The sequence below is a fragment of the Mustela nigripes genome, chromosome 4 (assembly GCF_022355385.1).
Source record: "Mustela nigripes isolate SB6536 chromosome 4, MUSNIG.SB6536, whole genome shotgun sequence".
Classification (NCBI taxonomy): Eukaryota; Metazoa; Chordata; class Mammalia; order Carnivora; family Mustelidae; genus Mustela; species Mustela nigripes.
In genome coordinates this window covers 180,573,114-180,599,381 of record NC_081560.1, presented here as the reverse complement: position 1 = coordinate 180,599,381, position 26,268 = coordinate 180,573,114, and the positions used below count along the sequence as shown (strand labels likewise).

General features: G+C 55.2%; 1 protein-coding gene across 1 annotated transcript in view; it reads right to left on the bottom strand.

The window, feature by feature from the left end:
* GRK5 (G protein-coupled receptor kinase 5) overlaps window positions 1–26,268 on the bottom strand; it is a 205,841-nt gene that overhangs the window by 19,688 nt on the left and 159,885 nt on the right. Inside the window, exons 5-6 of the mRNA XM_059398697.1 lie at window positions 5,589–5,689; window positions 3,820–3,912 (exon numbers count right to left, since the gene is read on the bottom strand). Of these exons, the coding sequence (XP_059254680.1) occupies window positions 3,820–3,912; window positions 5,589–5,689 (194 nt within the window). The remainder of the gene's footprint in view (window positions 1–3,819; window positions 3,913–5,588; window positions 5,690–26,268) is intronic.

Below are 26,268 nucleotides of genomic sequence, written 5' to 3'. Positions count from 1 at the left end.
CTCCTGTCTTAGCTGACTTCGAGGTACAGGACCATGAACTAGAGTCACGTCACTGTACGTCAGCTCTCCAGAGCTTATCCGTCCCCCGAACTGAAACCTTGCATCCCTCGACCTCCATCCCCCATGACCTCCCCTCACCAACCCGGGCCGCTGGCGTCACCAGCCACTCTCTGCTCCTAGGACTGGGACATTATCCGAGATTCCACATCTAAGTGAGACATGCAGGATCTGTCCGTGTCTGGTTTATGTCACTTAGCAGAACGTCCTCCAGGTTTCTCAATGTTATCACAAATGGCAGGATTTCCTTCTTTTTTCAGGCTCAGTAATATTCCATTGCATGTATCTACCACGTTTTCCCTCCCACGCTCACTGCAGCATTACTCACAAGGGCTAAGAGATGGAAACAACCCAAGTGTCCTTAGACCATGAACCGATAAAGAACAATCCACTTTTAGGAGGTCAAACTTAGCTCTTGGACCTCCAGGACTATTTCTGAGCATCCCCCAACCCCACCGTAGAGGCTGGACCAGGGCACACTCTGGAGTATGCCTGAGCTGCCCCATATAAGTGAGTCAGCTTGAGAAAGACCGGGGAGCCTCTGGTCACCCAGCAGCTCCTGAATGAACCCTCTGTTGCAACCCTTCTTGCCACCGGGTCCCAAAGGTCCTCACGCCACACCTCTCACAGGACAGCCCCAAAACCCCCGCCCCCTAGTGGTTCTCTCTGGAAGGCCTGTCTGGAGCTCATGAACCCTGACTCTCTCTTCTGTTTCTTTGTGGGGGAGGGGGGTTCGACACACGGATTACGTCCCCCCTGGGAGCACAGGGCCTCCCCCCAGTGGACTCTCCACGGCTCCGGGTCCTCCTGCTCGCGAGCGGCCCGCGACAGCAAAGCCTCCATGCGGCTGCGTGGGCCATGCGGCCCTGGGCAGCGTCCCTACAGCCGCCCTCGAAACCACATGAAGGCGCCCGGGCCTAACAGTTTACGATACATGAAGAACAAACAGTCGGTCGGCGTTACCACAGAGCTCCTCTGCGAGGGGAAATGAGTGTAATACAGTCTCCGAGGAATTTCTTGGTTAACCTTGGGAGGGAGAAAATCCCTTTAATATTTCAACAGTACAGCACGAACAGGCCATGATCTTGTTAGCAAAAAAAAAAAAAAAAAAAAAAAGAAAGAAAGGAAAAAAAAAAAGGAAAGGGAGGAAGTGGGGTGCTGTCAGTCATTTAGGGGCATTTCTCGGCCAGGCTCCTGCCCTAGTGGCTTCAACAACTTAATGTCCACAAAAGGGCCTAACTTCTTCACAGTTAACACAGATTTAAAAAGCCTGTTTCTCCATTTCAAGTGGCCAGGAGAGACAAGTAAAATCAAAGCCAATGGCCACATTCTACTGAACAGATGCTGGGTGGAGTAAGAGGGAAGGACTTGATCAAACGGCCTTGGCTTCAGGTTCCAGCCTTGCCAGGCCCTTGCTGTGTGACCCAGGACTGATCGATCAACCTCTCTGAGCCTTGGATCTTCAGTCAAATGACTCTGAAAAGGCATCTGTATCCCAGGGCTCTTTGTAAGCTGCTGTGTGAGTCCGGTATCATTACTAGAACTCTAGGAACAAGGGCCCCGGTGGCTCGGTCGGTTCAGTGTCTGCCTTCGGCTCAGGTCATGGTCCCAAGGTCCTGGGATCAAGCCCTGCGTTGGGCTCCCTGCTCAGTGCGGAGCCTACTTCTCTCTTCCTCTGTTGCTCCCCCTGCTTGTGTGCACTCGTGTGCTGTCAAATAAATAAAATCTTTAAAAAAAAAAAAAGAACTCTAGGGACAAAGGACACCTCCCTTCCGGAGTCTTTAGGGTAACAGTCCCCACTGCGTGAGGCACGTCGCACAGGCACGGTGTCTTCCACACAACTCCATCAGGAGGTGGGACGGCCCCCCCTGTGCAGCTGAGAATGTTTAGGCTCTGAGAGGGGACATGAGTTGCCCAAGGTCATGACGGTAAGGGAGGCTCTGGGGCTGGGATCCCAGGAAGCCTGCTGCAGAGCCCACATCCGGTGTCTCAAGCCCGCACTGCCGCCCCAGGAAGGTGGGCAGAGGTGGGGGTGTGTGGCACACAGCCTTGGCTTGGGATTGGGGGGCAGGGGGTGGCAAATACATCCCCACCACACTGTCCTGGGATCATTAGGAACACAAGGGCCAGCCGTTCCTTCCCATACCAGACACTTGAGGGTGACAGACACAGTGGCACTGATGATCTCACTGACAACCACAACTGTATCCTGCCTTTGACTCCCGGGCCCAGACAGCTGACCTCTGCTGAACACCTGCCTTATTGTAGGAATGGACCACGCTTACCTCAGCTCGTCCGCACCCAGGCCTACAAAGGCACGCACTGTTATGATCCCCATCTCACAGATAAGAAAACTGAAGTGGGGAGGGGTGAGCAGCCCTTGCTGAGGTCCCTGCAAAGGTAGAGCCAGGACGCAGACCCAAGCTGTGGACCCCAGGGCCCTCCCAGGATGTCTGCCCTGACCCTCACTTCCTTGGCTCTCCTGGAGCCACTGTATGCACGTGCAAGGGGGCCAGTGGCAGCTAGTGGCTCACAGAGAAGACTGACCCCTGCTCAACTGTCATTCCCACCAGTCGGGGTGGTCAGAAATGAACCCTCCGTGGTACAGAGGTGGGTGTTTCCCTCTGGGCTTCCTGAAGTGGGCAGGGGAGAGCCATGGATGGGCTCTTCGGGCAACTTGTCCTACAGCTTCCTGTGCATCTGCAGGGCACTCAGCCAGCAGAGGTGGGGACAGGCAGAAGCAAAGTGGCTCCTGGCTCTCTGCCCAGAGGGTGCCCAGATGCCTGTGGGGGAAGGCCGCAGGCACACGGACCCCTGGGCTGTGGAAGGGGCTGCTCCTGCCCTTGTCTAGCAGCGCAGCCCAGCACGGATTTAACGCAGGCAATGCCCTGTTCTGCCAATTCTGAACAGTGTGGTGGGCAGAGCCCTGTGCTGGGGTCCTGGGCCGGGGCCTCCTGCACCGCCGGCCTGCTGTGTGACCAGCCCACACCCTCTCTGCGGCTCTCCTTCCTCTTCAGTCACACGGAGGCCGAGTCACCGCCATGTCTGTGAGAGCACTTTGCAGAGAAAAGGCAGTAAACAAAACAGGAAAAGATGCTCAGTTTTATCCATTATTAGAGATGAGAAGATAAACAAAAAGGAAAGCTGCTGCTCACACGCCGGCCAGGAAAGCACGGGAACAGAGTGGGTGAGGCTGAGGGGAAGCAGGCACCCAGACACTGGCGGGACTGGAAATGGGGGGCCGCCGTCTGAGAGGGTAGCTTCGCGGTCCACTTTGGCCAAAACCCTTCTGTGGGGATTTCTATGGATTTCTTCATGTACTTCTGAAAGCACATGAAGATGTATCTACAAAGCTATTCATTATTTAGGGAAGATTGTACACAAAACTGAGAGCAACCTCTATGTCCATCAACAGGGGACTGAGCTAAACTCGTTCATGAGTCACTCTGCGACTCACTCAGAGAATACAGCAGCTCTTTATCTGCAGACAGAGAGAAGATTCCCCAAACCAGTGAACCAAACAAGTAAGGGTAAGTACATATATATTTATGAGTGTGAGTGCGCGTGTACCCTTTAATAAGCACAGAACATTTCTAGAAGAGCCAAGAACTTAATCAACAGGAGGATGGCTAATTTTACTTGGACCATGGAGCCACGGAGGCAGCTGATTTTTCTGGGCTCTCAGCTGGAAAGCCCATGGCCCACCCCTCCCACGCGCATGCGGGTACACGCCTGCAGATGGGGTGTGCCGGGGGCACTCACCTTTCCAACCACTTCCACTGTAGAAAGCGATCAAAGTACATGCTGTCCAGATACTCATGGAAGGGCTCCCCCTTCAGGTAGTCGTGGACAGACCTGGCTCGGAGGGAAGAAATGAACATTTTACAATCCTGGCCTGAAGCTGACGGGCCAAGCCATGTATTCGTATCCGCAGGGGAACACCTTGCCTCAGAGGCCCGTCTTCCTACCAGAGTGACCGCCTGACCCCGTGGGCACTTACTGGGGCCCCGCCACGGCATGGCTCTAGGCGCGGGCTAGAGCTGTGAGCGTGAGGTTGGTGTTGTACGTGGGACAACCGTCAGAGAGAGGCCCACAGAAGCATGTTATCATGACGGAGAGTTAAGTGAGGCCCCTGGGGGGCTCGGGTAGCGCTCCCTTTCTCATGAAGGGACTCTTGAGCTGCTGTGAGGACAGAAGAATACTTAAGCGGGTGCAGGGGAGTGTGTGTGCAGGGGTGGGCAGAGTAGGGATGCAGCGTCTGGAGGGCCCAGGCTCTGGATTTGGTCCAGGACCAGAGAAGCCCCTGGGAGCTTTCCATCGCCGCAGCAGAGTTCACCAGTCGCCTGCTGTGGGCCAGGCCCCGGAAGCTGGCTGTGGTTAGGGGCAGATGGGCTTCTTTCCTTTGAAAAGCCATGACGCTGACCAACGCAGCCCAGGCACTTAGGACGTGTGGGTGGGGGCGGGGAGCCGTAGGCACAGTGGGGGCCATGTTGGACCCTGTCTCCTGCCAAACATGAGGGCGGGGCCAGTGTAGGGGACCGGGATGTCCATTTCCCTCAGGACCACAAGACAGCCCAGCGGCTTCACCTGCTGTCAGATCTGACCCTCAGCCAGCTCCAAGAGGACAGCAACCAGGTTTATTTCTGCTCGTGTGTTGTGGTGGGGGGTTCTCTCCTCGGCACCTAACAGGGCTGGGCGCCAAGCTGGCCCTCCCTCAAAGTCCGTTCTCAGCATGGGCTCCAGCTCTGCCCGCAGGGCCCAGGGCCACTGGTTTTCATGTCCTCCGTGCCTGGATGTCAAGCCCGATGGAAGCCAGGCCGGGGTTCTCGCTCACCACGGCAGGTGAAGCACCTGTCACGGCGCCAGGCACACAGCAAGCTCCCCACTGTCTGTGGGGCAAAGGCTGAACGGGGGCGCACAGCAAGCCGTGCGGGGCGATCAGGCTGAGGAAGGGGTCTGGCGTGCAGGCACGTGTCAGCTTATGAGGCAGGGCACCTGGGTGGGCTCAGGCATATGCGTGTATCTACTGGCTCGCGCCTTCACAGTATGTGTGCAAGGGACAGGTCAGGGCTTCCCTGGTGTCTGGCCAGCAGCACACCCACCGACTTGTCTCCTATTCCATCAGGGTGGCCGTATGGCCTGCAGACAAGGTAACGGGGTGCGGCTAAGGTGGCCTCCAGCCCCCTTCCTGCAGCAGCGCTACGTGGCTCCGGCTGCTGGCAGCAGTGGGGTGTGGGCGCCGGGAAGGACTCCCAAGCCACCCAGACGGGGTCAAGTTTTTGCACATTCCTCTGTCTCAACAGCCTGGAGAGCCACTTGCTTTCAACGCCCTTTGAGGCAGATGTTTTGTTTGGACTTGGCCCTTTGGTATCTCTTCCGATGGTAAGAAGTATACAAACAGCTGCGCGGCTTGGCTGGGGCCCCGGGCATGGCAGACCTGCCCCGGGGCCGGTGCTCCAGGTGGACAGTAGGGGTAGCCCCTCTCCAGGGCCGCGTGGAGGCCCGGCCTGGGCAAGGAAGGGAGCACTTACTGTGCGCAGGCAGAGAAGAGTTCCTTGGAGGGCCTCTGTAGGAGCTTCTCCTCTGTCTGGGAAACCAGGTCCCGGCCAACCTGGGCAATGCAAACTGGGGACTGGAGGAAGAGAAGAGGACATGTCCGTGAGGGGCAGGCGCGGGCTCCTCCCCCCTCCTGCCCACTCCGGGCCCTGAGCCACATGCCGCATTGCGGGGCACGCAAAGGTGGCTGGGGTGAAAGGCGGTGAACGAGCCTAGACTTAAGGCCAGGTTTCTGGCTCTGCCACTTTGAGTCTGTGTGACCTCGTGGAGGTCGCTAGGTTCCTCTGAGCCTTGTGGCCCTCATCTGTGGCACACTGAGAATGATGTCCCTGTGTCCTTGGCTTGACCCAAATGAGATGCATGTATGGAACTGTCCCGCATGGGCGAGTTGGTCAGTCAGCCCCTGGCAGCTTGTAGATGCCCTTTCCCAGGCTGGGCCTGTCTGCACAGAGGGCAAGCCTCAAAGTCCTGCACGAGAGGGTCTGAAATGGGTGGAAAGGCCAGCAAAAGCACAGCTCAGCAGCAGGGGGGGGGGGCTGCACTCCGTGGGCACAGCTTTGATAGACTGCCCTGGGTGGTGGTGGCTCCCGTTCCTCCCTCCCTAAAACCCCATATGAGCAAGACTGTAGAAAAGATGCTCAAGGTTGCAGAAGGAGACCCCAACCAAGAAACTGAAAGCCCGAGCACTGGTCCCCCCTCTGGGGTCACTGTGCGTCTCCATCTCTGCCTCTGCTACACGCAGAAGCTTCTGCGGAGATGGTTGGCTGCTGGGGTGGGGAGGCTGCTTCTAAGATTTGGGGAACTTTCTAGGGAACCTGGCAGCAGAATGTCTTGGAGTAACGCTGGGCTCTTTGAGAGCAATCAAATCCTAACACAAACCCAGAGGCCATGGGCAAATTTGCACCATGAGAGCCGATGGCCGGGCAACCTCGGTTTGAAGGGCCCATGCCAGCCACAGAACGGAGTCCATGGTATCCATGGTACGTAGGGTAAGGAGCCACCTGAAGCTGTGCGTGGTGCCAGGATGTGACCCGAATCTGGGAGGAGTCAGCAAAGACCAAACACACATGCTGGGCGGGGAAGTCATGGGGAGAAACCCCCAGTTCTTGGACCTCAGAAGAGGCAGCTGGGTCGCCCACCTGTACGCACCCCGCTGCACCCGTTTTGCCATCAGACGCCGCCCTGGGAAGACCCGCCCTTACCCAGAGTGGACCGAACCTGGCATCATGCACGTTGCAGGGGTGTTAAAAGGTGAAGCCAGTGTGGCCCTGACTGAGCACTTTTTTTCCAGGAAGATGGGAAAGAAATCAGGTAATACCCTCATGGGAATCTCTCTTGCCTCTGCAGGCTGCATGTGGTCATGTATAAAGGGGCCCACTGACAGACTATTTTTTTTAAACCAGCAAACTTCTTTTTTCCTCCTCCAAATGGACTTTATCTATAGACCCACTATTTCAAACCAACAGGTAGCCCAGGTTTGCCTCTGCCGAAGGCCAGCTGTGGTCCGGCACTGCGAGAAACACAGATGCGCTATGTCATCTAACCTTCGTATAATGTTCACTTCACAGACGGGGAAACGGAGGTCCAAAAATTTCAGCCATTGGATACCAGGTCACCCAGCCAAGGAGTGGCAGACAGGGGACAGGACAGAGGTTGGGAGGGTGGGTCTGGAGGGAGTCTGGCTGAAGACGGTGGGGCGTCTGGGCCCCCTGTGCCCCTCTCACCCATTCCCCAGCTCCCAGGAGCCCCTCAGGCCTCAAGGTGGGCAGGGCACTGTGCAGCCCTCCAGCAGAGGCAGGAAGAACTGAAACGGAAGACAACGTGGCTCAACGCCATGAGCCCCCCGCGCTCAGAGAGGGAGAGCATTACCAGGCAGGGTCATCCGGGAAAGGCTTTGTGGAGGACAGGATCAGAGCAAAGCGGAATCTGGGCTCAGACTTCCACCCCTCCTGGGCCTTCCCACGGAGGACCGTACTCTTCTTCCTCCCCAGCCAATGGGAGGGGCAGCCCAGGGTCTGGGGGGGGGGAATCCAGCCGTGTGCATGGAGTCCCATTGCTCTCATTCTCCGCGGTGGGTTGGCGGGAGGGCTCTGGGGATGCTGACCACGGTAAAAGCCCTAATAGGACTTAATGAGTGGGTAGTAGTGCATTTGGTTTGACGACCATGGGTTTAAATCAGTCCCTGGCTCAACATGAAGAGATGAAGCGATTCCAAGCAAACCCCCTTTCAAGTGACTCCAGAGAGTAGCGTCTCTGCCAGTAAGGGAATAAGAAGCTGTCGGCCTGTTTAAGTTAGGAACTGTAACCCGAACTTGCCAGGGGGGTGAGAGGAGCAGCTGCCCAAGGGGACATTTCCACGGGACATTTGTGATTTGCATCGACGGAACTGTGGGCATGCTGGAAGGTATGGGTCTTTTCCCTCCAAGTCAGAGAAGTCAGTTTCCAAGGGAGGCCCATGAAGGCGACTCTCCCTAGCCCCAGTCTAGCACCTCATGGAAGATAAAGTGCCCCTAGACACTCAGCGTGCTCTGGGGTCTGAGCAGCCGCAGCCGCTGCACACCATGCCTGTGGCTTGAACGCAGAATTCCAGTTTCAGATCTCATTCCAGGAAGCTAATCTCTTCTGGTCCCAGGAGGCCTGTGAGGTGGGCTAGGGAAGGGAGGGGCAACCTTGGGGCCAGGTGGGCTCTGAACAGGACTGTCACGTGAGAGGGCTCAGGAATGCCAGGAGAACTGTGGTTCGCTCTGCGGCTCTTTCTAGCAGGAACTGTCCCTCTGGGGGGAAGCTGAGGGTCAGGGTGGGGAGAAGGTTGGGGACTGTCCTCCTCCATGCTAAAAACATACCCCTAATTTCTAATCAAACAGAAAAAGCCCTAAGGCCCTTAGATATTGGCAGGGCTGAACGTGGCCAGGAGAACAAGTCTTGGTGGAGGTCTCTGCAACAAGTTGCCCTGGGGTCTGGGAACCTCTTAGGTCAGCAGTATTTTGAAGTGACACTTTATTTCTTTGGTCACCAGATGGTCTCAAGCAGCTCCAGCCATCAGGCCTTGACTTTTAATACCACAGTGTGAATTTAGGCACCAAGTTTCCTCCGAAATGTGTGGAATTAGCTCTTGGTGGTACTGCTTCTGAGGACAGGAAGAAGAAATTGGGGACAGGGTTTCTCTGCTGGAGGCCATCACAAATGGCCTCCTGATGGTCTGGGGCACGGAAGCTCAGCAGCTGGCCAGCCTCCATGAGATCATATGCCCAGCCCAGCCCGAAAGTCCACTCTGATGACAGGATGACCCCCAGCTGCTCTTAAGGATTGCTCCGTGGCCAACTTCCAGGACAGCCCGACGCGTCTTGGGGACGTGGCTGTGCTTTCTGGGGGCCGCTGTCTCCCCTTCTGGCCAGACTGACAAGAAAGAACCCCGCTTCCCTGAGGAGCTGTTGGCTGCAGGGAGCGTCTGTCGAGCCCCTGAAATCACACCCGGAGCAAGCGAACCTGCACCCTGCTCCCCTCTTTGGCTAAGGCTCCTCTCCACTGCTTTCCCCCCAAAGTTGCTGGGGAACAGAGGGGGCAGTAACTCTCGGGGGTGCTTTGTCCACTCTGAGTCTGTGCCTTGGTACTCAACCAGGAAGCAGGTGATGACCCGCCGCACCCGAGGCTCTGCCCTGAGGGTGATCCAATGGCTTCACTGACTTCACCACCAGAGACAGGAAGCCCCAGGGTGGCCATAGCCCAGGCCCAGCTCGGCCTCCACCGCCCGGCAGCACGCCCACAAGGTGGCGCTATGGAGCCCCTCACAGCGCTTCTTGCGCACACTCCCCACAGGCGGGCCCAGCCTCTGGGGCCCGGCAGTAGGGAAGCCAGATGGCACACCTGAAATAATCACCAAGTGATTCATCTCAGACCTGGGAGCGTGACCTTTGCAGTAACAGTTGAGGGGGAAAATGAGAAATCGGCCTGGGAGGGAGCCCTCGGGAGGGAAGGCGAGCGCGGGACCTTGAGGGATTGACACAGGTGGAGGAGGCCAGCACGGCACGGCAAAGGCCAGGAGGCTGGAGAAAGCGGGGAGGGGCTGCGCACAGAGAGGAGGACTCATCTAGAAGATGGTAAACAAGCAGCCGACACGGGTGCTGCCATCTCTGTGTGGCTGGTTCTCATGGACCTCTGCATCATTTTAGCCCAAGGGTGGCATCGAGAGGGCGATGCTGGTCTGGTCCCCTGGGCACTGCTGTCTCCCTCTGCACTGGGACGACGGGCAGTAGGCAGGGACGTCATTTCCTGCCTGAGTGAGGAACCCCACATGTCTGAAAACCTTGCTGCTGAAACATCTGCTGGCTTCAAAGTGTCTGGCTTAAAGACGTCAGGCTGGGGAGGGGATCCGCTGTATGTGGCTGGTGTCTCTAGAGTCACCCGGGGATGGAGGCATGGCTGGGCTGTGAAAGGCTCTTCAGAACCACCTCCCACACCTCTTTAGTAGTCGTCAGTAATCCCGAAGCAAGTGCCCGTGGGGTCACCCTCAGAACATTCTGGAAACACATTCCCTACACTTGTTCACAGATTCAGGACCCAAGGTGGAGCAGGAGGAAGAGATCACAGAGGGCTCAGCTGGTTCCAGTCACTCATGGCACAGATGGGTTACCTGAGACAAAGGACCAAGAAGGGAAGGGACCCCTCCAAGGTCACACTGTGGCCCATGGTGCAGTGAGGATTAACACCTGGAGAGGGTCCATGGCAGGGCTGAGCAGATCTGAGCTGCCATGGCCCTGAACCAGGTGTCCTGGGCCAGCTCTAGGGGAAGGACATGGCTTTGGTCTCGTGGGTCCCACTCAAATCCAGCTTGTGCCCACCTCACAGACAGGACATGCACACACAGCAAGCCTCACCCTCGTATCTCTCTCACCCACCGCTCCCCTCTGTCCCCCCCTCACCGCCCTGCATTCAAGGATTCTCTTCTCTCATCTGCTGCCACTTCCTCTTGCAGTGACACAATGGCCGCCAAGGGAATGTTTCCGCACCACACAGCACAGATGGTCTCCACTCCAAAGGACAGAGCCCACTGCCCTCTTGACCCTGGCCCCAAATGCCCTTCTCAATCTGTTTTTCCTTCCAGCCTTCTGCTCATGGACATTCACCCCACACTCGTCTCTTCCTGGGAAGCTCTAGCTCTCTAGCTGCTGGACCTTTGCTTGTTCCCTTGGAAGAAGCCCTTCCTGCCCCATCAGGGCATGTCCAAATTCCACCCAGTCTCCATGACCCACTTCTAATACAACCTCACCCAAGCTGATTTTCTGAGCAGGCAAGACCTTCCACCCAGTCCCGCCTCCCCGTGCAAGTGTCACTGACACCATCACTGACGTCTCTTGAGCATCTACTGTATGTTAAGTCCTAGAAGCTTTACGTGGGGTTATCTTTTTTGACCCTCTCAAGTAAGTTTTAACCATTACAATCTCCATTTTAGAGATGCAGAAATAGGCTCAGAGAAGTTAAGTAACTTGCCCAAGCTCACGCAGCTAGCACGGGAGCAAAGACAGGATTCAAACCCAGGTAATCGAGTCAGAGAGCCTTATCACTAGGCACCACCATGTTCTCCAAGAACGTCACCATCCTTCTCAGATCTTGTGAGGTTGGGACTTTGGTCTTGGAGGCCCATGGGGGCTGGAGGATAAGACGAAATGGACTCTGTGTGTTCGGTCAGGTAAACGCTATTTGTATAGTGGTGTTAGACGTACCACACGCACACACGCACACACACACGCAGGCTAATGGCCAACATATGCTTCGCTTCACCATATGAAAACATCCCTCCGAAGAGCTCCGTGCTCATTAGCCACGGTTGCATCAGTGAACAAAAGGTCAGCCCAGGAGACTGTCCGCTCTATCTCCAGACGCAAGCACTTAGGGCTTAATGATGTGTATATTTTCATATGTGGGCAGCTGACATTCCCCATGTAAACTATTTGCAATTTCCCAATGTGGACAGACTCCGCTTTCAGGAAAAGCTGAGCGGGATAGGGGGATCTGGAGGGCCCCCTGCCTTCCAAAAAGGGCTGCTTAGAGGTTCGCCTGTCTGGCCCATGCCAGAGTGGAGGCAGCTGTTTCTTGGGAGGGGGCCGCCCCCACTTCCCACTTCTCCTCCAGGACAGGAACAGGGGAGGGGCACTCCCACAGCCATACCCTGGCTTCCCCTTGACCCTTCACAAGGGATCTGCGTCAGCCGTGGGAAGCCCTCATATGGAGCCGCCAGGGCCTGGCTGGGGGCGGGGGCAGGGGTGGGAATCAGGCCTCCAGCAGGAGCCAAGGCCAGAGAAGGTTGTGTGCGCCTGCGAGGGGGGCCGGCCCGATAGTTACTGGCCCCTCTATGTGAGTTTTCCCACAAATGTATACATCTCTTGCTCCCCAGAACAAAGGGCAGCTGGTGGAGTTGGTGATTTAGGGTCATGGACGTGGAAACTGAGCTCCAGACAGCTCCTTGAAGGGCAGGAAAGCTGCTGGTTCCCGTCTCCTCCGAACTGGCTATGATGCTCAGCGAGCGGCCAGGACTCCACACGTGCTCCTGGCCAGAACAGTCAGTAAAGGGGGGACCTGAGATTCAAATCCAAGCCTGCCCGGCTCCACAAGCTCTAATTTCTCTGCTCTGCTTCGCTGATGAGAACCAGATGATGGCACACAGCAGGCGCTCAAAGTATCTACTGAATAAACGTGAGCGCACATTTGCATTCACTGCAGGGGAGAGGGAAGCGGAGAGCAGGCGTGCTTACCCCCCAGAAGCACCCTCACCCTCCGGTCCACTCTAACCTCACGACAACTGGGCCAGAGTTCTTGGGGTGTTCTTAGTTACAAAGGGTTGGAGGGCCTGTCTCAGGCAGACATTGTGGACTGGAGGCTTGGAGGAGAACCTGGAGCTGCCCTTGGGGGAAGCGTCCTGGTGCCAGCTTCCCCAGCCCATGTACAGCAGGGGGGCGCTCTCCAGTTTCATTTCATCATATCCCCACCCTTCCAGTAAATTCCTCCTTTGTTTGAGCAACTGGGAGTTAAGTATTTGCCACTTGCTGCCAATAATCCAGACTAATTCACTACCTGTAAAATTAGGAGGTAGGGCAGGGGACTAGGAGGACCCTCCACACACGACCCAAAGCACCGGAGGCTTCCTCTCTCCTCAATTTTCCCTCCTTGTCACCCCTCTGATTGGCTGGTTCTGAGTTCTGGGGACCAACTCGGCCCAGCCTGCCTGACTCTAAGGACAGGCCCTGGGACTAGCAGGAGGAGGGTGATGGGGGCTCGTTTCAACCCCAAATCCTGGCTTGAAATAAGACCTGCTTGTCCAATCACGACCAGGAGACAAAGGAGGGAGTTTATTGAACGGCAGCCTTGGACAGAGTTTTCCTCACTCAAGGGCTGGTTTAAGGTCTGGCTGACAGGAAGAGAAAGCACCATTCTTCCACCTTTTTAATCAAAACCTTCCACGGCATGTGGAAAAGCCACTGCCGTGCACTCTGGGTCCGTCTGGGGCAGTTCCTCTCTCCCACCACGGCCAGGCAGCAGACATGATCCATGAGCCCCAAAGAAGAGCCGAACTGAAGGGCAAAGTCGGGGTTTTGTTTTCTTGGTCACCGGGAAAAATAAATCAGCCCAGACAGAAGCTTGTGAGCAGTGCCGTGGGCTGAGGCTGTCTCCACGCAAGATCTCATGTCTGTGCCCTCCCTCTCTCAGCCGAAACGCCCCCAGGTCCTCCCCGAGTGTCTGCGTGGTCAGCCTGACTCGTGGCCTGGGCGCCGTGCCAGATGCAGCCCCGCTGGGCAGAGATGCAAGGCTGGACAGGCAGCTGGTGGCCACAGGTCCTCGGAATAGAAGGCCAGAAATGGACTGTGAAGAAATCGTGAAGAAAGGGGCACGAGTAATGACGGTGCCTCTTTTGAGTTCTGAAGGAGCTTATCGCTCCTCTCCGGGTGGGCACAGACTCCAGTCAGAAGTGAGTCACTGGAGCAGAGAAAGCTCAAGCTTCGGGGCTCTATACCTGCAGTCCTGGGGGCTACAGAGAGCTCTAAGTCGGGGTGGGGGAAGCATTCCTACAGCGGCACTTCTGGTAAACTGAGATCTCAGGTAAAAGGCCTGAATCTCCAAGGCTCTAGTCATTGGTTGGGATTTCTTTTCTCATTCTCAGGAAACACTTTTGTACTTCTCTACTCCTCCATTTTTTAAGAGGACGGTCTCCAGGTTATTTATGCTTCAAGCCCCCTCCAGACCTAGATCCTCCGTCTCCAACAGACAGCACGTCTCAGAGGGGTCTTCTCCAGAGGAACCCCCAGGGGTCCACCATCTGCCTGCCACCAAACTGTCAGGAGCCAGATCTTCACCTTTATCTTTCCATGACGAACAGCCAAAGACCCAGAGTCCGAGGAGCTCCTGGGGGCTCCCTGGAGCTTCCCGCGGCAGGAGGAGAGGGTACGGAAGCCAACACCCAGACACGGTGCTGGGAAGTAACCCGGCATGCTCTGCGAGGCCCACGATCCCATTGGGACACACATACACGTGACCACCCTGGCACTCTCCCTGTCTTTGGGCAACAACCGCTGGCACCGCTGTGGAGATAGCTGGTCACCCCGCCAGGCTGGGAAGACTCTGCAGGGGCGGGAGTGGTCTTCGCAAGCAGAGCAGAGGCGGCGCAGATGTCGGACAGCCAGGAGCCTGATGCTTCTCCCGACGGGATCCAGGCTGCTTTAGTCCCTCGGCCACGCGGGCTCCCTGATGGTCCATTCTGTGCTCGTGGCAGGAGCTCCACCCAAGGACCTCATAGACCACCTTGCTTGGCCAAGGGCACGAAGGAGTTCAAGACCGGCGGGGACAAAGGGTGGCTGAGTGACGCAGCCTCTCACCCCCAGAAGCAGCCTCATCAGACAAGAGCGGCTTCGTGGCGGGGAGGAAGGTCTGACTCAGGCCCGAAGGAGGAAGGGGGTTTGGCTGAGCAACAAGGAGGACCCTTCGTGTTTTTAGCTGCTGAGATTTGCATACTGAGAAGTATTCTGAGAAGCCCACGGCTCTCAGGGAATCAGTCTTTTCCTGACACTTTTCTGGACAAACTTAGGATGGCAGGGTCACCTGTGAGGACCCCAAACAGCAGTGTCACAGAGGTCACCAGCCGAGTGAGGGGCCCAGAGGCCAGGAAGTGCTTGGCTCCAGCCCTGTGCGATGGTGCCCCGCTGACCTGGCCACCCCCAAGTCATAGGGCGTCACGTTTCCGGGGTCAGCAAAGTGGAGAAACACAGCCCGTGAGAAATAGCCACAACTCTTCAAGAAGGAAAAACAGATTAGGGCCTAACGGGTCTTGACCCGTATTTCCTTTGCTATTCAAGTGGCTTTGCAGAAATCAGGAGGAAGGAGTTTTAGGGGTCGGAAAGAGAAAGGGACATTTTTAAACATTGGCAGAACTTAGCCAGGGGCCCAGAGCACTAGGCAATTTTAATGAGAAAGAAAGGAAAATACATGAGTGACCCTGACCCAGGCCTCGACTCTTTACGTCAAAAGCTAGAACCGATAATTAACAAAACAAAACGACGGGAGTGAGGGGCCAGCCAGGCTCTGTCAATTTGATAATCCCTGGCCATGACCTGTGGGCCCAAAGCACTGGATGGGAGATGACGTGCTGTTTACCCAGGCTGCCCTGGCTGTTGGGACCCTCAGGAGGGTGACTTTTTTCCTGGCACGTTGCTTGAATCCAGCCCTCTGTGCTCTGGGTGAGTGCGGCTGTGGGCAGGTAACTCGGAGCGGAGCTCTGGTCAGAAGGGGCCTGTTGCAGGACACTCACGGCCGGGAGTGTCCCTCATTCCTTGTGCGTGAGAGGCCACGGCACAGCAAGCCAACTTTCCATCTGCCAGAACACCCTCCCTCCTGTTCCTCGGCTTCCAAACCGGCTTGAAATTGTGTTGGAAATATCTTGGCCTTGGAAGATTTTTCTCCAGTGAAGATTTCATTCCATGGGGCTTGGGAATGAAGGAGGGGCAGGTCTCTCCAAAGATCCAGGGAATTGAACCGAAACCCCCCACCCCCTACCCCCCATGATGTCACTGTTCTGCCCAAGGCCCAATGAGGCCCCAGCATGGCTGCCCACCCAGGGTAGATCTGGGGGTGGGGGTGGGGAGGGACTACGTCCTCAGGAAGCCTAAGGCTGATTTCTCTGTCTCCAGCCACTCTAAAGAGAGGAATGCTGAGCAGGAAATACTACACACACACACACACACACACACACACACACACACATACACACAGAAATGGGGATCAGAGGCAGAGCTGGCTCCACCAGCATCAAAGAAGCGTCCCAGTTGCTGACCTGGAAGGTCAGGAGAAAGGAAAGGGACCCAGACGGGCATGCTGAGAGGAGCCCCTGCTGACACAGCAGCCTCAGGGATGTCAGAAGGAGCAGAAAAGAAGTCAGGCTGCGGGCGATGAGAATTTGTTTTCCAGGAAAGTCACGGAAGAGAATAAGTGTGTCTCTTCGAAGGACAATGACACAGTTCTTAAAAATGCCGTGCAGAGAGACTGTGACATGGGACCATGCAAATGACATGGTACGAAGTGGAAGCCGAGCCCCAGGTTGGCCCTGAGCAGGGCCAGCAGCCGGAAAGGGCCGGGAGGCGGCAGCCCGCGTGTACAACCTACAGACGGCAGCACCCTTGTCCTCCCAGACCTGCTTGTCCCTGCGGCACCTGGGAAGCTGATCCGGGCGGGGGGAGTTCTGTCTCTGGCTAACTTTAGAGAGGACAACGCAGTGGAGGAGACAGAGCACAGGCTCTGAATCAGACAGACTGGGCTTGTAGCTCAGCTTCACTCTCTTTCTGTACTTTTCCTTTTATTGTAAAATATTTGTAACATAAAAATTGCCATTTCAACAATTTTCAAGTGTACAGTTCACTGGTAATAAATATATTTATAATGACAACCATCACCACCATCTCTTTCCAAAATTTTCTCATCACCCTATTAAGCAGTAACACCCCATCTCTCCCTCCCAGGAGCCCCTGGTAAACCGTAGTCTACTTCTGTCTTCACAGATTTGCCTATGCTGACATTTCGTATCAGTGCAATTACACAATGTGTGGTCTTTTACGTTTGGCTTCTTTCACTTTGCATAATGTTTTCAGGGTTCACCCACGTGGCAGCCTGTGTCAGGATTTTGTTCTTATTTACGGATGAATAATATTCCATTGAGTGGACAGGCCACATTCTGTTTATCCATTCATCTGTTGATGAGCACTGGGTTCCTTCAACCTTCCGGCAACTCTGGATAGGCTGCTGGGAATGTTGACATACATGCATCTGCTGGGGTCCCTGCTGTCACTTCTCCCAGCCTGGCCCCTCAACTGCTACGGACCTCTGCCAAGCATAGAAGGCCAAGTGTGTCTCCTACAAAGCATGCTCAGGAAGATGGAACAAGAGAGAGGTGTAGAACATAGAGCATATGGTAGGTGCTAAATTAACCTGACCCGCTCACACCTGCCCCATGAGAATCCACCCTTAGTAAAGGAAAGGGCTAACAAGATTCCCCTTCAAGGGTCTCCATTTAAAAAGCACAGGTGCTAAATGATGTAACTTTCAGCACCAGCAGCTTTTCTGCTTTGCCCGGATGCTCCAAACGTTGCAGCATTTAGACACAATAAACCCCCAAAATAAGAGCCTTGGGAGAACTGAAGACCAGTTGTAGGCCAAAGACAGTAGAAATCAGAAAACAAAGTCAGTTCCTTCTAGTGCCTTCTCTCCAAGCTTCCAGTATAGGGTTGTGGAAAGCCTGGCAAGGAACGGTCCTGCCTCCTCTCCCAAACCATGCAAACCTTGGAGGGGAGGGGTGCAGCCCCTCTCTGGGCCTCAGTTCCCTCACATAGGGAATGAGCAGTTGGGCTTCGCTCAGGTTTTAAAGCTGGGTTCCACCAAGCCACGAGTGTTCTTTAAAAGCCAGGATCTGGGCAGCAGGAGGGAGGCACAAGGGGGTCCAGCCTCCAGGCTGCTCAACCGTGGCTGGTCTCTGTGTCTGCATACTAGAAATATGGAGCTAAAGATATCCGCAAGGCCCTGGACTGGGCACCACAGCCTGAGGCTGCCCTGCGTGCCTGGGCCCACCCCAGGAGGTATCCTCTATCCCCTCAGGGTATATGGGAGGAATGATCCCCCAGGATGGGCTCTCGGCTCCTCTCCCAATGTACCAGGACTCCCAGAGGCTGAAACCTCTGTTCAGAAGGTGCCTTACGCAGCAGGGGACCTTCATGGGGAGAGGTGCTGTGCTGGGCACTGGGGCGAACTTGAAGGGACCGAGGAGCCCTCAGAGGCCCTTCTGTTCTCCAAGCAGTACTCTAGCTCCCTGGTGAGTGCTCCTGGGTCATTAGGAAACCCTCAATCAAAAAGAGACTTAGGCAGATTCCAAGGCAGGGAGCCAGGTTAGGTCATCTTAAGAGAACAGGATGGGGTAGGGTCAAGAGCCCAGATGGAAGTCCCAGCTTCCCCATCCCAGCTATGTGACCTTAAGTGAGTTACTTAACCTCTCTGTGTCCATCTCTTCATTTTTAAAATGGAGACAACAACCCATGGGGTAGATATGAGGCCAAAGTGAGTCATTTAGAGCCCTCAGAATCCTGTCTGGCACACAGTAAGAACTGCTTCTGGGACCGCAGGGGTGTCTCAGACGGCAACCGGGCCAACCTCCTCACTCTCCAGATGGAAACTGAGGCCTAGGGAGACCAGGCATCTGCCTGTGAGGGGAAGGAGAATAGGCAGGCTTTGGGGCTCAGGCCTGGCTTCAATTCCCCACTCAGCCCAAGCTTGGTGTCCTTGGGCAATTACTTAACCCCCCTGAGCCCTTGCTTCTCATCCGTTCAGACAACCGCCACAAGGACCGAGTGAAACAGGGAACACGAAGTTCCAGGCATGCAGCAGTTGCTCAATAGATGCTAGCTCCCTTCTGTCTTGCCCTAGTATAGCTAGTAAGCACAACTGTGCCTTTATTTGTTTTGCATTCTGCTTCTCTGCTGCTCCCAAAAATGGAAGAGGAAGATGTCCAGCCTCCCCTTCCCCACTGCTGCTTGAGAAAACTCAGGAAGTTCCTCTCTTAAGTTTTCTTTTCAGTCCTCTTCCACGGAGTCATTTGGCAGGGCTGTGGCGAAGTGGGAGAAGCCAGGGTGCGGGCCCGGCTGCCCCCTCCCAGCCCTGCTGCCTGCAGGAATCCTGCCTTGCCAGATCCTGCAAGGAGAGGCCCAAGTGAAGGCGACCTCCATGCTCACTGGATTCACTGACAACAGGATGGAGATGCTCTTCTAGGCATCTTCTGGGAGACAGATGAGGGCGAAGCAAGCTAGAGATGAAATGTGGGTCCAGGGCCAGCGTCTGGAAGCCCAAACCCCATGGAAGATGGGGCAGGCCCTGGGAAGGGAGTGATCTGTCCCAACCACCCATATCCCATGTCCCGGGTTGCCGTGGAGACCGAGGAGTGGTTAGCCATTGGCAGACTCTCTAGGCCAGTTCCCAGCCGGTCCACAGAACCCAGGCAGGGAGATGAGGAATGAGCCTGACTCCTAGTCTGGTGCTCCTGGCTCCAGGCCACGCTCTCTCCAGCAACAAGCCAATGTTTGTAAAGTGCATCACAGTTGGGAGGTAGTTAGCCCAGCATTTTCCGAAGATGATGGGATGGTCATGGGGGGTGCAGGGACACAGTTTAATGACACTGAATCACTCAGTGAAAAAGGTATTCCCTGTTCAGTTCTCCTCTGAGCCTCCTGTCATCAAGAAGAAAGCCTCAGTGTGGGGCACCGTCTTGTTAACACATCTCCAGTACTCACTTAGTCTCTTCCAAACAAAGAGAAAGGTGGCTTTAGGCTCAGAGCCTTAAGCAGGCAAAAGAGGCTCCGGGAGGACTTAACGCCAAGACTTAACTAGCTCAGACTCCTAGTCGGCTGCCGGGGCCGGGAAGGGGGAGGTGCCGGTGAAGTGAGCAGGGGGCTGGGGGCCGGAGAAAGAGGAACTTGGAATAATTATTATTTCCTTTCATTCAAGCTCTTTACTTTTTACAAGGTGGATGTTTTCCGGAGAGCCACACCAGCACTAGGAATAGATTTCTTTTGTGCAAAAACTCAGGCTGATGGGTAGCTTCCCCTTAACAAGAACAAACTTCCCTGCCTTACCCTATCATTGTTTACAGAAGCAAAGAGGCCTGTGTCTGTGTGGGGCCCAGAGAACAACATCCTGCCAGCAGACCTCCAGCAAGAAATGCCCTCCAAAAGCTGCCTGCCCCCGGCCTTTGCCAGCAGAGGCTGCCAAGCCGGTTCAAGTCAGAAGTCTGCCCTGACCTACCACCGCACCTTAGGTGTCCCTGCCCCCTTCAACAGGACCCTCCATCAGGTCTGAGCAGCCCCTGGAGTCTGCTGATAATATATTAAAACTGGGAGCTACCCACCAGGTCTCAGTGCCTGGGGTGGTGCAGCTCGAAGACAGAGACTCGGCACCACTGCTCATGGACCCAATGAACACAGGTCCACGATGGGCTACAAACCACACTGCCAAAGCAGGATATGCAGGGCCTCACCTGAAGCCCTGCCTCCACGATTTGAAACCAGCCTCTTCCCTTCCCAGACCTTAGTTGCCTGATCTGTAAAATGGGTACACTAACGCCCAGCTTGGAGAGTTGCTACGGAAAATGAAAGAGCAGATCAGTATGATGTCACTGCAGTGTTGGACATAGATGGCCTAAAGGACAGGATATTGTTATGTCAACCGGAAAGACTGGAATAATTGGGAAGGACCAGGCCTGGCCCTGCTTTTCCCAACAGGCAAGGGGGCTTGGATTCTCCAGAGGAAGACAGATCCATGGGCCTAAAATGTGCTACTATTTGTTTACTTTGTCCCTATATGCACTCTGTTCCCCCAAACCCTGAGGCCTTCTGACAAGGAATGATAAGACAAAATGAAAGCAAGTCATTTAAAAAGAAGTACTGAAAATGAATCTGAATCTTATCAAAATTAAAAACCATTGTGCTTCAAAGGACACCATCACAAAAGTAAAAGGACAGCTCACAGAATGGGAGAAATATTTGCAAATCATGTATCTGACGGAAGAGTTATATGCAGAACGTACAAAGAAGGGTTCGGATTCGGCATTAAGAAGATGAACAGCCTAATTTAAAAATGAGCAAAGGATCTGAATAGACATTTCTCCAAAGACGATCTAGAAATGGCCGGTAAGGATGTGAAAAGACGCTGAGCGCCATGAGCCATTAGGAAAATGCAGATCAAAACCATGATGAGATACCACTTCACGCCCTCAAACATGAACACAATAAAGAAGACAGAAAATGCCAAGTGCTGGTGAGGATGCAGAGAACTGGGAAGCTTGGGCACCGCTAATGGGAACAGAGAATGGTGTGGCTCCTTCAAAAGCAGTGTGGCAGGTCTTCAGAGGACTGAACACCGAGTTAGTTATGACCCAGCTACTCCACTCCCAAGGGAGATGAAAACCTACATCCAGGTGGAAACTTGTACATGAATGTTCACAGCGGTATTATTCATTCTAGCCTAAAAGTGGAAACAATCCAAGTGTCCATCAACTGATGACAAGATTCGTAACAGTAGGGTCTATCCATACAGCGGGATATCATCTCACCAGAAAAGACTGAAGTACACACATGTGTTACAACACGGATACACCCTGGAAACATTATGTTCAGTGGAAGAAGATACAAAAGGCCACCCAGTGTATGATTCCATGTAGACGAGATGTCCAGAACAGGCAAATCCACGGAGACAGGAAGCAGATTAGTGGGTGCCTGGAGCTGGGAGGCATGGAAATAGGGAGTGACTGCTAATGAGTAGAGAGTTGCTATTGGGGCTCATAAAGCATCCTGGAAGCAGACAGTGGTGGTGGTTGTACAACTCTGCATATTTTAGGCCAACTGAACAATAGACCTCAAAAGGATGGATGGATTTTATGGTAGGCAAATGAATGGTATCTCTATAATATTAATATTTTAAAGTCCAAAGTGATGGATGATATATCACACTGCTTTTTATTATCACCTATTATTATTTATTACTGTAATTAAAAATACTGCCCAGCCCACCCCAGCTCAGAGCAAGCCTGCCCCCTCCCCACCCCACACACAGCCCCAAACACCTATATCACCCCTGGTCTGGGTACCTGGAAGGTGAACTGCCCAGATCGCCACAGAGCCCAGCATTCAGATCTGATCCCACCGAGGGGCCTCACACCTTTGAATATTTCTAGGGCATGGCTGTCTCACCAGCACCAGAGGACTAGCCTGTCATACAATATTTTCGGTTTGGGGTTTGGGGGGCTGAGAAGGCAGGAAGCTGTACACGCCGTACGCCGCCCCGAATCCTTCAGCCTCCCTTGCTTGACCAGGACCTCCAACAAGGCAGTTAATGCTCATGCCCTTCCTGCACTCCCCTCCTCCCCTTTGGCAGTGACCACAAGGCAACATCTTCAAGATGATGGGGCCGGAAAAGTAGCCAGGACCCCTGGTCTTCACCCACGAGAGTTGAAGACCCGATCAGACTGTGCGTAAGAAAGACAGAATCTCTGCTGTGGGATGCCCCTGGGATTTGGGGGTTGTTTCTTGTGGCAGCTAGGATTAATCATCCTGACGAATGAGCCGCCTTCTAATGAGCCTGGGCTCTCTGGCCAGCCTCTGTGGCTGGGGGCCCTCCAGACCCCTCCTTGGCCTCTCTCAACTCCACAGCTGGAGTTCATGTCGGAAGGATTTCCTCATTCAACAGCCTAATTTTGAAAGCACAGAGAGGAGGGGAAAGTCAGATGCTAGCCACCACCGAGTATCTCACACGGACCAGCTCCTAAGTTCTGTACTTGCTGGTGTATCTGTGACCCTTACAGCCACCCCGCCCACTTGACAGACGAACCGCCCGAGGCACTGGAAGGCTAATTAACTTTCCCAAGGCCGTGCAGCTAAAGCAAACCAAGTCTGGCTTCCAACCCAGGTCTACCTCGTTCTAAAATGCCTTCTCAAAGCGCTCTGCTGCCTCCGTGTTAGAGCCCCAACACTTCTGGTGCGCTCCAAAGCCCGCCCAGGACTGGTGTCTCTAACAGAGCGAAGCTGGCCACGTTTGGGCAACTGATGCAAAATCTGGGCAGTGTCCAAGGAGTGGGCTTTGCCCCCTAGGAAGGAAGCTTCTCACCAGGGCTGGAAGAGCCTCATCACACAGGGAATGAGAACTCAGCTCCCGGCATAAAGCTCTGGCTTCAAGCAGGGACTTTCCAGCCAGACTCTCAGCAAACACACCGTGTCAGACACCGGGGAACACAGGCCAGCCAAGTGGCAGCTCCCCAGGAAAAGACATGAGGCAGGCAAGGTGAGGGGCCCACAGAAGAAAGCTTCCCAGCGCCCCCTCACTGTCTCATTCAAACCAGCTCACGAGGACCTTGAGAGCTTGTTTGGAGGTTCTAGCAGGGGAGCGCAGCTACTCGTATACCCTTGACCGAAGAACGGTCCTCTCCTCTATCGGGGAAGGTCGTCCTCTTCGACTGAGCGCACAGCTTCGGGAGGGACTCCATGGCTCAGTTGGTTAAGCAGCTGCCTTTGGCTCAGGTCATGATCCCAGCGTCCTGGGATGGAGTCCCACATCGGGCTCCTTGCTCGGCAGGGAGCCTGCTTCTCCCTCTGCCTCTGCCTGCCATTCTGTCTGCCTGTGCTTGCTCCCCCCCACCCCCTGCTCTCTCTGATAAATAAATAAAATCTTTTTAAAAAAAAAAAAAAACAAAAAAAACCAGCTCACGAGGATTGAGAGCCAGGAGTCCGGCACGGCGCCAGAGCAGGGGACCCCCGCAGAGAGCCATGCCGTCACCTCTGCCCCGTGAGCTAATAAGCCGGCCACCTGTAGCCATGACCTTCATCCTCTGCACGCTCTCTGTCTCTCTCGGGTGTGGGGGCAGGGCAGCCACTCAGGAGCTCGAGAGGAAAACCAGGGAGTCACCTAGGACTCCTTCCGCCCATTCTCCTTCATGCCCTACACCGGCCGTCCCCTAGGAGTTCCCTCTTCCTAACCTTTCTGTGGACCCTTGTGCCACCATATCCCTAGGGTGGTGTGGCCCCCAACATGGGATACGGACACTCCCACAGTGCCTGCAGCAGCTCCCTAGATGGTCTTCTGGCGCCAAGAATCCTTTTTCAGGGACCGTCCTGCGCATCGTAAGGCACTCATCAGCACCCAGGCCCTGCCCATCCAAGGCCGAGCACACGCTCCCAACCATGCTGGTCAAGGCCATCTCTGGACGCTGCCGGCTGTCTCCCGGCGAGGCAGGACAACCCCAGCTGAGAAGCACTGCTCTGTACCTTTGCCATGAAGGGCCCTTCTTTCCTCTCATTCCTGTCTGGCCTTCTCCTCACCACATTAACCTCTGATTCAGCGGCAGCACCTCCCAGAAGCCTCCCTGGCTCCCTCAGGCTGATGGAGGGCAGCTTCCCTGCGCACACTGCTGTCCCTGCTCCGGTCACACAGCGGTGCACTGACCCACGGATGTGCCATCACCCCATCTGCAAGGCGGGCTCCTCGGAATCCCCGCGAGGGCACAGGAGCACTGGCCGCGGGTCCCTGGGTAAGCACAACAGGGTAGCGCGCAGAGATCCCCCCAGTAGCTGCAGTAGCATCTGACCAGACACAAGAGGCTGCGTGCAGCTGCAGGCTGCTGGCTGAGGTACACAGAAGGGATAACAACAGAGCAGGGTCTAGGTGAAGGGCCTTGCAGGAACAGCCTGAACAAAGGCTACACGGTGTGCTCTGCAAGATGAGGCTGGGAATGACGTGGCCAGAGCCCAGGGTGGGGCTTGAGGGAGAGGTATCAGGAGAAAGGATTTTGAAGCAGAAGGCAACCGGGTCCTGAAGACCTTCAGAGGTCTTCTGCAGCCACAGAGGTATCCAGCAGGATGTAAAATATAAGGGGGAAAGATTTCTTGGTCAAACAAGTTTGGGAAATTCTTTGTCTGCAAACAGCTTTCTCTACTGCAGGACTTCTCAGAGCCTTCAGTAAGCTCACATGCCAGATGAATCTTTACAAGCAGAAGATGTAGCACTGTAGCACGTCGTGCCGCCCACACGGAACTGACTACAGAGCCTCTCAAATGATCAGCATCCTTCAGCCTGCCCTTCGGAAATGCTGTTTGGAGCTGAGACACAGGAGCTGCGACGTGAATAAGAGCTCAAGGTAAGGACAATCTGGGTTTGGGGACAACGCTCTGGGAGTTCTTCAAAGACCTCAAAGCCAACACTGAGGCCTCAGCCACTAGCTCGAACCTCTCCCAGCCCCGGAGCGGCTGCAGCACTAAGAGGTAAAAACAGCTCTGGAGCGATTGTCTACAGGAAGGACTGGGAGGCAGTGCGAAATTTATTGTAGGAAAACAGTCACCCCACGGGACTGCTTCGACCACCTCCCCCAGGCCCCTGGGCCACAACATATGGTGTGGTTTAAATTTTTTAAATTGAGGAGTACTTAAGGAAAAAATGTTGGCAGGCTTGGAGGCACTTGTAAAACCGTCTGAGGTGATGAAGAGTCTGGGCCGCATCCCCCCAGGAGATGGAGGCAGTGCTGAGCAGGGGCAGGGAGGCCCGGAGAGCCCCGGAGAGCTGGACGGGGGTCGTCAGGTTTCTGGGTGAGGCTGGCCAGGCAGGGAGACAGTGGAACAGCCCCCTGCAGCGGCCCCTGGATGGGCCGAAGGCGCCAACAAGGCTGGACAAAGGAACCACGTCATCTTTACTATGGACCACAGCCGGGCCGGGGGCAGCAGGAAGGCAGTGAGGGACCAGGTGTGGGAATCAGGGCACCACAGGGTTAGGGCAGGGGAGGCTCAAGTCCTGGCTGCAGAACTTGGGACAGTGACAGCCCCTCTGGAGCGGGCCAGCCGGTGTGCCCAGGGCAGCTCCTGGCCCTGACCAGCATCTGGGGCTTTTCTGAAATGTGCAGAAGGACTGGGACTGCTTACCCCTCATGTGCAGAGAAGGGTACGCTTACAAAGGAAGTAGAAGCAGAGAGACACCAAGGGGAAGCAGTGTGAGAACAAGTTGGGGGGGGGGGCGCTTGGGGGGAATGGGAAGAAGTGACAGGCGACCTCTCTGGGTGCGAGGCTGAACAGGCAGCCCTGAGACGGCCCTGGCCGCCTGCAGATGCTGGACATGAGCACACCTGCTCCAGAAGAGACCCGGTGTGGCATGGGAGACTCCAGGGTAGGGGGGACCCCAGATGCTCAGGGGCCCCTCGGCCTCCATAACTCCCGAGGGGGCAGCGAGGGTGTGGGGGGAACCAGACCTACCGAGGACCCCTGGGACCCTTGCTGAAAACATCAAGGTGGGAGTTACAGGCCTCAAGGGATTTCCATGCTACGTCAATAAAACATACAAATCTGTAGAGATGGTCTGTATGTGCAGGGGAGAGGAGGCCTGATTTTAAACTCTGAAGGAGTTACCATGAGTGTAAAGGCATTAGGTCACCCTGGATGCCCTTGCTAGGGGGTCATGCGCTGTCAGAAACCCCCTGACCCAGATTCCTTGTGTCCACAACCCTGTCTCCGAGCAGTGGTGGCAGACCTCTGTGACTGCATTCTGCCTCAGTGCCACTGTGAAGGGACCCAGCTAGGTGACAGCACCCCCAAGAAGGCAGACTGGCAG